We start from the raw sequence: 16801 nt of genomic DNA, 5'->3' as shown, positions 1-16801 counted from the left end.
ATTTCTGAATGATGGGGCAGCCGTTGTACTATAGAAACTGAGACCAACAACTCGTAGTTGAAGTCTATGGGCTACGGTGATCACTTAACATCAGATAGGTCGTGAGCTCGTACAATTTTAAATAATAATAGAGTTTAAAAAAAATACAAAATTAATACCAATTCTTGGGTTTTGATTCGTTGCAATTTTTTTTTTCATTGATGATGAGCTCATCTGTTTTGCTGATACTCATGGACATCAAGGACATAGCTTAGACGCTTTTTCTAACCTCATTAAAAACATAACATGTCATTAGCCTTGAAAGGAAGAAACGCTGATTAGGTATATCTAGTCATCATTCAAAATTAAAACAAAGATATGAAAATTTCAGTCTTCATTGGAATTTTCACATCCCAGAATGCACCTATCGATATAGTTTTATCTCGAGAAATCTTCACCGAAGTCGTTATGCCTGAAATGTTTGAGAGCCTCGATCCTAACTTGGTTATCAAGTTATTTGATAACATAAATCGTAACTTCACGCTGATTTAAGTTTAATAACGAAATTGTGGAATACCTACTCCACTTGGTGTATGAGATGCTAAGCTAAGATAGGTTTTTTTTTTTCATTTTCTTTCACTTTTCTCGCTGACAAATCAATCATGAGCGAGATGCAAGAGGTTTTGGTAAAATTCTTTTATAAATGGAGCGCGGCAGTAGTAGTAGTAGTAGTGGTAGTAGAGCGCGGCATAGTAGTATTAATAAAACTACTTTTACATTATTTACGGTCATTATATTATTATTAATCTTACATACACTTTATAGTTTTCATGGTGATGGACAATTTATTTTTTTATTTTGTTATTGCTTAGATGGGTGGACTAGCATACAGGCCACCTAGTCCTCAGTGGTTACTGTATCCCATGGAAATCTACAACGTAAATGCGCCACCCACCTTGAGATATAACTTCAAAGGTCTCAGTATAGTTACGACTGCCCCGCCCTTCAAACCGAAACGCATTACTACTTCACGGCAGAAATAGGCGGGGTAGTGGTACCTACCCGCGCTGACTCACAAGAAGTCCTGCCACCAGTAAGTAATAGTAATATAATATATTGATATCACTCCATCGCTTCTATCATATAGGGCAATTTATTATAATTTACGTTCCAGTAAAGTTTGGATACAAAACTCAATTTGACGGTGCGTTGACACGGATCACAATCTGCTAAGTAGGAGTTTTCGTAGCTCTATCAACATGTAAATTAGATCGAGGTTTGACGTCTGATTACTTTCATTAATTTGAACCAAACTACGTTTCGCGAATGAGTTTCTTGAAGGTTCATTTATAATTCTCAGCTTCCTCGAAAAATGAAGGAATATTATTTACGATTCGGGTGTGTGTTTCACAAAATTTTTGCACTTATACGCGCGAGCTTTGTGGAATGTTTATTCATTTAGCTTATAAAACAACGGTCTATTTTAAAAACCCTATTTAATATCGTAAATGATAACCTAGGATATGCAGTATAAGATAAGATAAGATAGAAAAGGATTATTAAAATGTGTGGTGCAACAATAGCCACTCATATTTGAGTCGACTATTATCAAAGCCGGCAATGTGACTTTTGGACAATTATTGGTAAATCAGAAAAACGAATTATTGACTTTGTATTCCATTGGCAGTCACAAAACTCTTCTGAACGACATCTTAGATAAATAACAGGTTAAGTATTAACCTTTATTTAATGCAGGTTTTGAACCGTATTCTTTGAAGGAGACGATTATATTAAAATCAATCTGTATTGACATATCAATAACATTTTTTTGTCCAAATGCACAGATTGCCACCTTTGATAATAGACGACTCATTTATAGTAGAACAGTGCTATTTTGTTCATGAATTCTCTTGAGTACCGTCTTAAGTGATTGTTTACATGCGTTAGAATTACAAAGCTGGGTACTCACCTAGCCGTGTAGCACGTAACGTAACAGATACAGTATCCAGTGAGTACGTAGGCACGAGCCCGCTGCGAGCCGCTCGCGGAAGGAGCGCAGCAAGTTCGCAGTGACCCGCTGGGTGGCGGTATCACTGCGAACACAAAGGCGGCTCGCAGTGTGCTCGTGGCAACACGTAGCTAGATGCGCTGTAGACCGTGGACCAGCCGTACCCACTTGCAGGTTGATACAGTATCTGTTACGTTACGTGCTTCACAGCTAGGTGAGTACCCAGCTTAACAATTAACCCATCGTTTTAACACTACAAAAACAATCAACTTTAACTACTCTTAGCCAAGCTAACAGCAGTGCTGCGCCGACGTATAATTTTTCAATAAATAGGGATGCTTCTTACATAATATATGTGTGTACATATTTCTGTCACTGAATTTTTTATGTGTAAAGTAGTATTATTGTCATTGTATTATTGGTATTGATATTCATATGTTATTCTTTTTGGAACGAAGTTCCTTACGGCAGGCTTGGAGGGGATAGGGATTTTGCTGCGCGACCGAACTGAAAAAAATGTGATAGTAAAACCGTAAGAAAAAATCCGTGGAAAAAAGTGCATGGAATAAAACCGTTAAATGAGACGTGCGCAGGCGCGACAATCGCATACACAAGCGAGTAGTGTATAATACCTTTCTCTTTCTCCCTCTTTCTTTTCGTTCTCTCATCCATTCTCTTTCTTTTATAAATATAAAATATTTTACATTGGTTAATATTGTGTGTACATACTAAAATCTTTGTTAGGTTTTCTAGATTATCTTTCTTGTTGTTTTTTTTTGCAAATTGTGTCGATTCTACATTAGCCGAAGGAACTTCGTTCCTACCTGGTGTCCCACGACACCACATTTTATTATTTATAATTAAAATCTACGCCGCGAATAATTTCTTTCCTGAAATGATTCTTGTCCATCTGATAGTTTGTCTGAAAGCGATAGTTCTTAGCGATAAGACAGTCTATCGTACTTTTCTACATGATGATTTGCATTTTTGTTTATTTTATTCAATAATAAAGCTTATACTCAGCTCTACTCTAAATTCATTTCCCTTAAAAATATATACGTAAAAGGAAATATTAAAAGAGAAATCGGAAAACCGATCCGGGAACTGACGACGGCAAAGCGAAAAGAAACCTAGAAATGATGCGTCGGTAAATAATCCTGTTCGATTGCAATGCAGATGACATTCAGGTCGACAACCCTAACCTCAGTTGATAAGATGTGCAATAACACAAATTAATTATGATTATAATATGTGGAAAATGTTATTTACGCTGTGCAATTAAATATTATCATTCCGTTTTAGCTTAGATAAGATGAATGTGGCGTGATTATGATTTGGCGATTGAATTACGGTTTTTTTTTGTTAGTAAAAATCTTGGTATTATTGATTGTTAACGCCTACGAAATTTTACTGAGCAATGTTAAATTTTTATTTATGTTCACCGACACAATTTTTACACACTTCAATCAATGGCCGTGCCAAGCTAACTCGTTCGCAATGTAAAAATCAAGAAAAACACTGTATAAAGGAAATACAAGCACAAAATCGATTGTGGGAGTTTTATTCAAGAAACCCAAGCATCCAACATCTGGCGACCGTCAAAAGAACCTTCAAAATTCTTCGGAAAAGAATATTTTTTTCAATCGGATGGTCAAGTCATAGTATCGGTCAGAAACGTATTCGCCGAAACCAGCTGCCGTCCTCAACTGTATCCACGGGATCTTGGAGCTCAAGCCATTGCAGCCATCGCCGGTCATCGATCAGCAATCAGCATCGAGCCGCAGCCCAGGCCAATGCAGCTAAGTGCCCTTCCCATACTTTCCCGTCTATATAATCACACCAACCTAAATTCCAATAATATTTTTTCCTATTTACCCAAATCGATTAGTCTGTACTTGTGCTAGTTGTCTTTATACAGTGTTTTTTATGTTTTCAATATTTCAATTCATTTTAGTTTTTTCATAGTGAGTCTTACCCACATCATAAAAATAGTCAAACCAAAAAGTGTATTTCTTAATTTTCGTTATTGTTTTCTGCATTGAGTAATTATATTTATATTGCTAACAAACGAAGACAAGCGGACGGCCACCCAACAATAAGCGGGTACTGTCGCTAGTTACAAATTTTGCTAGATAGTTCTTTAAATAACTGAATACCCACTGTACCTAATTAATTATTATTTTTATCCCTTCTTTCATTGTTGTTTTTGCAATCAATTCACACAATTTAGCCGAACATTCCAGACAAACGGTGCGCCTTCGCACGTTACCTACTGGCTGCGATAAACAAGTTCAGCCCCGCTGTGTCCCAGGGTTCCGAGTGAGAGTGCAGCAGGGCCGGACTCCAGTGCAGGTCACGTCTAGTCGAGGAGCGTGAGATAACTTTAATATTTTTAATTTATTAATTTACTAAACAGATTTTATTCTATTTTTGCATTCATTTCATTATCTGTAGTACTAGACTTTGCTTTTTTATTGCTTCTTTTACCAGTTACATATAATAATTATATTAAATTAATTTACAAACTTTTTACTTAATATATTAGAAACTTATAATTTTTATTTATCATGGGAGGTGAAACTAGTGCAAAAGACTCTCAAGATTTGCTGGATCTTTTTGTTAAACGTAGCTCCATAAAGGGGCAAATAACTAAATTTCGGAACTATTTAACTCAGACAAGCTCAAAAGAAACACTAACTTCTCTTGAACTTGCTGAATTGACACTTAGGCTTAGCAAATTTGAGTCACTGTCAAATCGATTTGACGACTTGCAGACTCAGATAGAGGTTTTGAATCGTAGTGATTTGACAAACGAGGTTGATGAGCGAGATGACATTGAGCAGTTATTTATTACAAACATCGTTTCCGCTCAAAGCATTATTAAACAACATAATGCAAGTAAACATGACGAAAGTAATTACAAAGACCTTAACTCTAGTCAGTCATCAGCTCAATGTAATATCGATCATCATGATGTTTTGGGATTTAAATTGCCCCAAATACAAATTGCTAAGTTTGACGGATCATATTTCCGTTGGCTTGAGTTCCGTGACACGTTTCTGAGTTTAATTCATAACAATGAGCGAATTGCTCCAATTCATAAGTTTCATTATTTAATGTCATACTTAACGGGTGATCCAGCACGCATTATTACTAACTTCGAAGTTTCTAGTTCCAACTATAAAAGTGCTTGGCAATTATTATGCAGTCGTTATGATAATAAGCGTCAATTGATAAATCATCATTTAAATTCATTATTAAATATTCAACAGACAGTTCGTGAGTCTGATAGATCTTTAAGATTTATGGTAGATCACATCACTAAGAATTTAAGGGCATTGTCTAGCCTAGGTCAACCTACCGACAAATGGGATGTCCTCATAATTCACATAATGAGCTCAAAGCTAGACAGCCACACTCTTTTGAAATGGGAGGAGTGTCGTGGCGCGTTGGATGATGTACCGAATTTGGAACAATTTTATAAATTTTTTATTAATCGTGCTGACGTCCTTGAGTCTATAAATGGTAATTCGTATAAATCAATGCATTCTAAATTCACTACTTCTAATATTAATAATAAGCAAGATAAGCCATATACAAAATCTTTTGCTTGCACTAGCAATGAAACCGCTGCTCCTGCAAATCTTATATCGTGTATAGTGTGTCACCAAGGCCATCGAATCTACAACTGCCCTACCTTCATTAGTAAGAGCGTAGAGCAGCGTATAGCTGAAGTACACAAATTAAAACTATGCACTAATTGTTTGAGGCCAGGTCACAAGGTACAAACTTGTCGTCTCGGTCCGTGTCTTAAGTGCAAAGGAAGGCACAATACTCTCATACATAAACCAGTAGATACTGTATCTAACAATAGACTCACTTCCAGTGCCTTGTCCGTGCCACACAGCACTGACGATACTATTGTAAATTTTTCTAAACAAAATACAAATCAAGTTTTGTTAACTACAGCCTTAATCGAGGTGGCTAATCCACGGACGAACCAAACAGAAAGAGTTCGGGCCCTATTAGATTGTGGAAGCCAGTCTTCATTCATAACGGAGACACTTAAACAGAAGCTGTGTTTACCGTCAAACTCAAACTGCCATGTCAACCTTATGGGCATAGGCGATAATGATACCGGTAAGGTCACAGAGACCTGTGTGGCGCAATTGAGGTCATTAGTCAACCAGTTCAACGTCACATCAGGCTTTTTAGTATTACCACAAATAACAGGTCACATACCTAAATTACCTATAGACACTACACAAATACAAATACCAAATGGCATCCAATTAGCAGATCCTAACTATCACCAACCAGCGCCGATTGAAATACTCATCGGTGCCGATCTTTTCTGGGAGATTCTTGGCCGCGAGACTCACTCTCTCGGTCCTAATAATCCAAAGTTAAGAAGCTCTCAGTTTGGTTGGATTATTTCGGGTCCTATGACTACAATCACTACATCACACAAAAACAAAACAGTACAATGTAACCATTCCATAATATCAAACAGACTTAATGATGACAATACTAAAATTCACAATGACCTAACTAAATTCTGGGAACTTGAAGAAGTTTCACTAAGATCCAAATTGAGTGAAAGTGAGAAGGCATGTGAATCTCATTTTCTATCCCACACTTTCCGCTTAGAGTCCGGTAGATTCGCAGTGAGTTAACCTGTAAAGGAATCACCCGACTGTCTTGGACAGTCATACAACTTAGCCAAATTACGATTATTGAATTTAGAAAGACGCTTTCCTCATGACATTTGGCAGATTCGTGTCACGCCGGAGCAGGCCAACTGAGGTGTTCTGTAATAACGGACGCAATTTTGTAGCAGGTTCTAAATAAATCAATATTTTTTTTCAAAATAAACTCTAAATCTTTATCTGATTCTGCAAGTGAGGATGGAATAAAATTTGTATTTTTACCAACTTACGCTCCTCACTTTGGCGGAATCTTTGAGGCCGGAATAAAATCCGCAAAATTTCACATTAAGCGCGTTATGGGTAATTCACACTTAACATTCGAAGAAATATCTACTCTTTTCGCACAAGTAGAGGCTATATTGAATAGCCGTCCATTATGTCCTATTTCACCCTCTCCTGATGACCTCCTTTGCCTGACTCCCGGGAGCTTTCTCATTGGCCGGGCTCTCACTGCTCTTCCTTCGCCTGTGCTGGAAAACTGCAACTACAATAATTTGCAACGCTACGCTCGATTACAGCAAATATATCAACATTTTTGGCAGCGCTGGCAGCGTGAATATATTGCTGAGCTTCAACAACGCCACAAGTGGAAGACCAATTCTTCAAAACCAAATGTAGGAGATTTGGTACTGTTGCAAGAAGATGATGTTCCTCCCCTCTGCTGGAGACTTGGACGCATATCCAGACTATTTTATGGTCCAAATGATGGAGTACCTCGAGTCGCTGACGTCAATACTTCTAGAGGCTGCGTGCGCCGCCCGTTGGTTCGTCTGTGTGCTTTGCCTACCGCAGTAGAACTAGAGGGTTGAAACCCGAAGAATCGACTTTCAACGGGGGGAGGATGTTAACGCCTACGAAATTTTACTGAGCAATGTTAAATTTTTATTTATGTTCACCGACACAATTTTTACACACTTCAATCAATGGCCGTGCCAAGCTAACTCGTTCGCAATGTAAAAATCAAGAAAAACACTGTATAAAGGAAATACAAGCACAAAATCGATTGTGGGAGTTTTATTCAAGAAACCCAAGCATCCAACATTGATTTATTTATTTAATAATATTATTTTAGTTTCAAAACAAACAAAAAAACCATAACATTTTGTTAGTAAAAATTACTTATAATATTTGTTAGTAACTTAAAAGCCTAAAACATACTCAGTTTATTAATATTCATTACAATTTTTTCTTCCTGCCTGCTGCTAAGCTCAATTATATATGCTTAATAATTTAAAATTAAAAAAAATATATATATGCTTAATAAGCTTAATAATTTTCAAACGAATTGATATGGGCTTAGTGTGGATTTTGTGAACACGCACGGGTAGGTAGCACAGTCCTGCCTATTTCTGTCACACCAGTAATGAGTTCCGAATTGATAGCCAGACCCACCGTTGTACTCTAAAACTGAGACTTAAAACTCATGCCACAAAGTAATAAGGTCTTGGCATTTAGGTCGTCGATATCTATGAGCTCTGTTAACTTAACACTAGACGGACCGTGAGCTCTTTAAGTTGTAGAAGCCAAAAAAAATTATACATCTATATATTATATTTGCTTCTGAAATACGCCGATCGATTACAACATGCGCCCTTATAAAATATATACTAACGAGCTGCCCTCGCTTCGCTTTGGGACCTGTAATTTATTATTGGTCGTATTGAATATTATTTTACACTAATTTGTTTCTCGCAGTAAAAAATACAATAAAAAAAACCTACCAAACAAAAAATCGAATCTTTCCTCTTCTACTTATATATTAATGGTTCACTATTTTGGCGATAATGGCTTACAAATAAAAGATAGAGTATATGGTTATGGTTTACAAATGAAATATAGGCATATGCTGTCACGTGCTTTTTTGTAGGTCTATTTTAGATAAACATTTTCATTTTACATTATATACGCGTAACTCTAACGGTTTTTGCGGTACACGCAAAAATAGCTCGCAGATGGCAGATTTTTTTTTGTTCTTACTTGAACCTATCGCATTACATAGCCTATATCCTTTCTCAGACTCTAGACTATCTGTGTACCAAATTTCATTCAAATCGATTCAGTAGTTTTGTCGTGAAAGCACGACAGACTCCAGTCATCGCTCTCGTCGAATTCGTCGCTTGCGACGAAGGGCTCGGCGAGTAAATTAACCCACAGACACAGCCCACTGAGTTTCTCGCCGGATCCTCTCAGTGGGTCGCGTTTCTGATCCGTTGATAGATTCTGCGAAGCACGACTCTTGCTAAGATTCGTGTTAGCAACATCATCAGGTTTGAGCCCCGTGAGCTCACCTACTAGTTAAGGTTACGCCGATATGGTCTCTCTAGAACAACAGCTTCGGTAGAAAAAAAAAGCAACAGATAGAAATATAGATGGACAGAGCTACTTTCGCATTTATAAAATATTAATGGAATTAAGGATATAAATACAAATTTTCCAAAAAAATCCCTAAAAAGATTTCCATAACGAATTTAATAAACAAACCGGTCGACAAAAAGCCGCCTTCAATATTACTCGACTGGCCTGACGAAGCAGACATTGCTAATTAGAGAATCGCGTAATCTAGGCTTAGTGGCGCAAATCAGTCGTTGTCCACGCCCCGTTACTAAATGACCTCATTCCTAAAAAGATTCGACCGCGGACTCGTTTGAGGCGACCTTTTCACTTCTTATGGAACGCTTTTTCTTTTCTTAGAGAACCTTTGCGGTGAGCTATACGAGAAATGTTATTTGTGCATTTATAAAATGCACCGTTAGTCATGCTATCATGCTTTATACATGAGGTCGCAATCATATACGGCATACGTAATGTATATAGTAAAGTAAATAATGTATACAATAAAGTATTTAATGAACAAAAACGAATGGTACTATTTTAATTACACTAATCATTGTATCATACTTTATATGTAGCTCTAGTATTCCTCCTCGCTATCAACAGAGAATCATCGACACTGGCAAATTGTTTTCGATTCATTGAAATTTTAAACAGTAATTTCCACTATCTTAATTAGTTTGGCTTAGTTTAGCTTAGGCGAGGAAATGACTCCATTTTTTTCCTGCCTATGCTGATAGCCTTGAGAGGCTATTTCAGCTTCACCTTAACGTGTAGCTGAGCTCACGGGGCCCAAACTGGAGTGTTGCTAACACTGGCCCTACCAAGAGCAGTGCTTCGCAGAATCTACCACCGGATCGGAAACGCGACTTACTGAGAAAATCCGGCGAGAAAGTCAGTGGGCTAAACTCCATAGAGATCATGTAGTTTAGGACCAAATATAGGGCACCAGACTACGTGGTAAGTTGCCCATGCGATGGACCGATCAAGTCAAGTCGGCAGTTGGTGGTTGCTTGCACGAGTGTATCAAGCTCACCAGAAACCGGGAGAAATGGCGATTGCTCCTGAGGCGCGTGACATCTGCCCACAGCAATGATACTGAATGAAGACCACGACCGCTTTGACAACAGTGATACGACAAAGAAAGAAAAAGCTTACCAGCAAATAGTTGGTAGTTGAATTCGTCGTGGCCTAAGGGATAAGACGTCCAGTGCATTCTTTTTTTGCGATGCACCGGTGTTCGAATCCCAGGCGGGTACCAATTTTTCTAATGAAATACGTACGCAACAAATGTTCTCGATTTACTTCCACGGTGAAGGAATAACATCGTGTAATAAAAATCAAACCCGCAAAATATAATTTGCGTAATTACTGGTGGTAGGACCTCTTGTGAGTCCGCGCAGGTAGGTACCACCACCCTGCCTATTTCTGCCGTGAAGCAGTAATGCGTTTCGGTTTGAAGGTTGGGGCAGCCGTTGTGACTATACTCGCGACCTTAGAATTTATATCTCAAGGTGGGTGGCGCATTTACATCGTAGATATCTATGGGCTGTGAGCTCGTCCACCCATATAAGCTTTAAAAAATTAAAAAATAAATAAAAAATAACCTAAAACAAAAAAAACTTAGTAAGAATAAAGCAGCACATTCCCACAAATATCATCGACATTTACAAATCGAGGTCTTGCATTTTAATAATAATGAAAAAAATGTATACGAAAGAACTATCGACAATAAAAAGAGTTCCGTTTTCATTTCTATGCTACGCTATTCGTTTGAGAACGACGAGGTATTGGAAAATCGGAGCCAAGCAAAACAAATAACACGCCATCCCGACATTACTGTATAAGAAATCAATTCCGCAGATATTGAACTAGTCAATCATAAAGGCCATTCGAAGGCATATTATGCTTACATTATGTTAAACAATTCCTGATAGAATACCATTATTTTGACGGCTCACTCACACATAATAATTCTATTATCATTTTATTGTTCTCCAAAACTTTAGCTGTAAAAATTTTATTGATATATCTGTTTTGTTAGCACGATTTTCATCGGAATTCCTAGCCTGTTCGTAAATTGTTGGCATTGTTAATAGCCGGTGGCAAAGCAATGCAGGGTGAACTGTATGTCATCAGCCACTTAAATTTGATTCCGTGGAGGTATTAATTAACACTAGAAAAGAACTGAGTAGGGTAATAAGATTTACATTTTCTCATAATATAACATTCAATTTCAAAGAACAATGGTCGATAACTTGATCAAGTCTTTACTTCAACTGCTTGTCTAAATTCGTTGAATAATAATAATAATAATAACCATGTGCGCGCCGAGTCAGATAAAAAGACCAAATATCTGGACCTGGCGCGCGAGGTGACCGACATGTGGAGGGTGGTATCTACAGAAATAATACCGGTAGTTGTATCGGTGAATGGTTTGGTCCCTAAAAGCCTCTCAAAACATCTCGAGAGGCTTGGTCTCAAGAAAAAGTCGGTGGTGGCCCAAATCCAAAAAGCAGCCTTGCTGGACAATGCCCGTATAGTTCGCCGGTTTCTCACCGAATAGTCCCTAACGCTCCGGCCGATTGTTGCCCACCTCGGCGGAGTGTGTCCTGCCGTCTTCTCAGGCGAGGCAGTGTTCAATACACATAATAATAATAATCACATTGTGATACTGACCGTCTTGATAGCGACGTGAATAGCCAAAAATCTATTGTAAGCTAAAATTACATTAATGTTAGTCAAATCATACGATTTTTTGGCCAATGATGTAATCACGACCCATTTGTAAGACGATTTAAAAAAATATGAACCTATTAGATTATATTTCCCTTAAACGACTATTAAACCGGTAACACCCAGCTACGGCATAAAGCAACCCTAAAACAAAACATTTAGTGACCACATTTCACTTGCCCCGCGCTTTAACTAAACAATGTTCATTCGATAAACGACCTAATACTAACGTGATAAGAGCGCTTACAATTATAAGGTATGCATTTTCAAGTATGTTAATCTTTTGTTTTTGATGAGGTCTCTGTTATAGTCGCGATTCGTAGAATTAAATTAGTCACTTTTACTTTTAGAACGGCATTGGGTTTTAATTTTTGAAGTAAATTACTTAAGACAAGAAAACAAACAAATGGAATTCCTTTTTCATGTTGCATGCACGATATACGTAAAAATTTAATTGTGTCGTTGTTAAAGAAAATACATTTTGCAATAAGTGGAATGAATTGTATGCTATGTGTTTCGATTTGAAGGGTGGGGCAGCCGTTGTACTGTAAAAACTGATATTTTAGAACTCATCTCTCAAGGTGGGTGGCGACATTTTTTGAGGATTTAAAATGTAACATTATATTTAACTTTAAAATCATATAATGTATAACATTATAATATTATATAATAATAAAAAACCCCCAAACAAATATGAGCTAACTTTTACGCTATCGAGTACGTTAAAAAACTCGCACTAAGCACACTGGTCCGAGAGTCATGAGTTTACCACATCAGGCAAATATTCGAGTAATGAAGAGTAATTTGCTCTTTTCATCCGTGTTGTTATATGTAAATATTCAAATTTGTAAATAAAATAATAAAATATTGTAAATAAAAAATGCTATGCAATAGCTTTACCGCGGCAGTTCCCGAGTGCCACACGTTTTGCGGACAGATGTGCGGACGAGCTCACAGCCCACCTGGTGTTAAGTGGTTACTGGAACCCATAGACATCTACAACGTAAATGCGCCACACACGTTGAGGTATAAGTTCTGCCCCACCCTTCAAACCGAAACGCATTACTGCTTCACGGCAGAAATAGGCGGGGCGGTGGTACCTACTCGTGCGGACTCACAAGAGGTCCTACCACCAGTAACAATCCTAGTCCTGGTTTGAAGTCAGATTACCTTTATTAATATGTGAAAGAAAAAAAAACCGTTCAATTCTCTGTAACAACCCTCGATGCTGTAATTAAACTGAATAATTTATTAGTGGAATCGTAAAGCAAGGCTATTGCTAAGTTAATTATTCAAGAATGAAAAGATGGTTACATTTTAAAATCGAATTTGGGCACTATCCGTGGCGAAGAGCGAGTATTTAGATAAGTTTCGTGATATTGTCACATATGTTGCTCACATGCTCTGGGGAATTATTCGATCATATTATCATCATACCGGCATCTCGTTTTTACCATCGCACCGCCCGCCACCGGAGTAGAGTTCATCCATACTACCTGAACACTCACAGTGGTAGGACCACTTGTGAGTCCGCACGGGTAGGTACCACCACCCTGCCTATTTCTGCCGTGAAGCAGTAATGCGTTTCGGATTAAAGGGTGGGGTAGCCGTTGTAACTATACTGAGACTTTAGAACTTGTATCTCAAGGTGGGTGGCGCGTCTACGTTGTAGATGTCTATGGGCTCCAGTAACCACTTAACACCAGGTGGGCTGTGAGCTCGTCCAGCCATCTAAGCAATAAATTAAAAAAAAAACCTGGAGCCACGGCGGTCATCCACAGTGCGTTTCCAGAGGTATTTTCTGCCACGTACCATCCGGCTATGGAATGAGCTCCCCTCCACGGAGTTTCTCGAGCGCTATGACACGTCCTTCTTCAAACGAGGCTTGTGGAGAGTATTAAGAAGTAGGCAGCGGCTTAGCTCTGCCCCTGGCATTGCTGAAGTCCATGGGCGACGGTAACCACTCACCATCAGGTGGGCCGTATGCTCGTCTGCCTACAAGGCCAACAAAAATAAAAGAAAAAAAAATTTAGTGTCTATAAAGAGTAGTTTTCACTTACCATCGGGTAATCAAAGTTTACTATCGACTACTATTACATAAAGTCTTATATTTATTTTAGAAACGCTTCATTAATGTTTAATAATACCCGATGTGTACGCGGAACCAACGCTGCAGAAACAGCTCGCAATATCAATGTTGCGTTTGGAAAGGGGACTGCTAATGAGCGCGCCGTGCGATTTTGATTTAAACGCTTTCGTGATAGGATTTTGTTTTGAATAACGAATCACGTGGAATATCGAATTCATAATCGAATGTTGCACATTTTTTTAAAAGAAGAACCTCACTACAAATTTTCACGATTGATTTCCACGGTGAAGGAATAACATCGTGTAATAAAAATGAAACCCGCAAAATTATAATTTGCGTAATCACTGGTGGTAGGACCTCTTGTGAGTCCGCACGGTTAGGTACCACCACCCCGCCTATTTCCGCCGTGAAGCAGTAATGCGTTTCGGTTTGAAGGGCGGGGCAGACGTTGTAACTATACTGAGACCTTAGAACTTATATCTCGAGGTAGGTGGCGCTTTTACGTTGTAGATGTCTATGGGCTCCAGTAACCACTTAACATGAGGTGGGCTGTGAGCTCGTCCATCCATTTAAGCAATAAAAAAAATAGGTACCATTTGAAAAAAGTTTCACTCAAAAATATCAAACCATGAAGGTTATATGTCAATTCGAAGTACCTATTACAATAAAACGGCAATTTCATACTTTAACCCCGATTAAAAGAAGGTTTTCAATAGTAGCTTTACATGCAAACCAATATAAATATGTATATATACTATATAAATCTTAAAACATTAGTTAGGTAGTTACTGGTGGTAGGACCTCTTTGAGTCCGCACGAGTAGGTACCACCGTCTCGCCTATTTCTGCCGTGAAGCAGTAATGCGTTTCGGTTCGAAGGGTGGGGTAGCCATCGTAACTATACTGAGACCTTAGAACTTATATCTCAAGGTGGGTGGCGCATTTACGTTGTAGATGTCTATGGGCTCCCATCTACCCACCCACCCATCTAAGCAGTAAAAAAAAATCTAATTTGTAAAATACTGTCATTAAATATTGTAAAATTAGGATCCTATAATACTTTACAATTTACATATTCAGTATGTTTTCTCAGAGTCCTTTTTTCAAAAAACCCGAATAATAATAGATATCTTAGAAAATATAATATTTTTGTAGACTCTAATAGGGAACTTTTATTATAAGTTTTTTTTTTCTTTCTGTACTTATTAACATATGTGATATCACGAGGTCATAAAGGAAATGTGTTTTGTTTATGTGATAACACAAAAAGCTTGAAAGTAGTAGTAGTAGGCAGAGCTGTTTTACTATCACGATGACCCAGGATGACCTCCAAGCTATCCGCAAGGATGGCCTTTTCACGTTTAAACTTTAATTGCAATACATCATTAACATTGCATATATAATTTAGCTACTTTAGAGATATTCAATGAAATAATGGAAATGAAACTTAATTTCAAATGTAGCACGTTACAGTTTTGTATAAGACAAAGTGAGTGCATAATTGGTTAGAAGCGTAGAAAAAGAAATTCAAGTCAGTTTCGATTTTAAGATTTTTTTTTAATCCACCTTGGCACCTGATTTTTTAGTCGTCCCATCGAAAACTGCTTTAAAACTCCCCATAGACATCGGAAATACATAGAGTATATTTAGTATTCATTTAGTTTATTAATATCAAACTTCGTGTCAGTTATGAATGAATGAATGAATGAATGATTTATTTTATTTCAGACGAGAACAAGTCCATATGTGTACATAATATCATTGAAACATACTCAAAATTAACAAAACCAATCAATTAAAAATGATACATCTATTAAAAATAATTATAAGTTGAATACATTTCAAAATTTTCCATTCAACTGATCCTTACTTCGAACCAACCATTATTATTATTATTATTTAGTCCGCAAGTGAACCAATTATGTCAATTATGTCAAAATTTGCTTAAAATTTTTATTGGGTTTACTTACATCAATACCAGAAGTGCCTCTTCACTTAAAGACGAATTCAATGGAGTCATAAATAATAAAACATATTTCATATCATTTTGATTAGAAGAGTGTAAGATCCATAGTTACCACCTTATAACTTTAAAATTATTTTTTAAGCTACCCAAGAAATATTTCGTGTAGATTCCCAAAACTTTATGGCCATTTAAGTGCGCTAGAGTCAGAACTATTTTTTCGGAAAAGAGAAAAATAAGCCAACTTAAAATATGAGTAAAGTTAAATAGGAATATAAATGATTCAGACATAACACAAAGATGTTAGGAATTACATACCTTAAAGAGTCTTCCTTCTCGCGACAGGAAATAGCTAAAAATCGTCAATCACTTACTAACACGGTAAGTTAATCAATAACCAATTTTCGAAACTATCTGAACAATCACTTTTGTTATTGATTTTTCTAATTTTCAACTAAACAAATCCAATTTGATATTTTCACTTCCTAAACAGCTTCTTAATTCAAATTGCAGCAGATCTTAAAACTTTTTTTGTTAAAATGAAAATTATCAGAACTATTAAAAGTATTAATAAAACTGAATTTATGATTTCGTAAATTTAAAAGTTTCGGTCGTGTATGTAGTAGCCCTTTGGAGCGACACAAGTCATTCGCTCAACAGACTTGCCGCCACTAAACTTGTAACATATCACACGCATGCGCGAAGATATACCTACATTCAAATACTTATTTTTAGTCTTCGCTGTTTCACCTGCATTTTCTATTCGGGCACATCAATCACTCGTACGTGAGAGCTGCACGGTTTTTCTTGTGTTCCTTAGAATTTAAATTATAATTGACTAGCCGTACTCGGCCGCTTCGCTGGGCATTTAAAATTAACATTATTATTTATTCTCATTATTATTAGGCAGTCCAACACTCATATAAATATTAGCCTATCCATTAAGTACATGTATTTTCTACATAGATGCCAAGTTTCAAGTCAATC

The 16801-nt window shown here is 37.2% G+C and overlaps 2 protein-coding genes across 2 annotated transcripts in view; one reads left to right on the top strand and one right to left on the bottom strand.

Moving 5' to 3' along the window:
- Positions 1–16489, bottom strand: part of Oar1 (octopamine receptor) — a 123172-nt gene extending 106683 nt beyond the window's left edge. The window contains exon 1 of the mRNA XM_012691210.4: positions 16133–16489. The gene's annotated coding sequence lies outside the window, so the exon portion shown is untranslated. The remainder of the gene's footprint in view (positions 1–16132) is intronic.
- LOC134201498 (uncharacterized) lies at positions 1570–7700 on the top strand. The gene is made up of 2 exons (XM_062676374.1): positions 1570–1706; positions 1824–7700. Exon 2 carries the CDS (start codon positions 4555–4557, stop codon positions 6661–6663), a length of 2109 nt encoding a protein of 702 aa, XP_062532358.1. The 5' UTR covers positions 1570–1706; positions 1824–4554; the 3' UTR covers positions 6664–7700.
- Positions 16490–16801: the final 312 nt, after the last annotated feature.

Source organism: Bombyx mori, chromosome 26, assembly GCF_030269925.1.
Source record: "Bombyx mori chromosome 26, ASM3026992v2".
Taxonomy (NCBI): Eukaryota; Metazoa; Arthropoda; class Insecta; order Lepidoptera; family Bombycidae; genus Bombyx; species Bombyx mori.
Note: the sequence above shows the minus strand (reverse complement) of the source record. Positions and strands in the feature narration are given on the sequence as shown.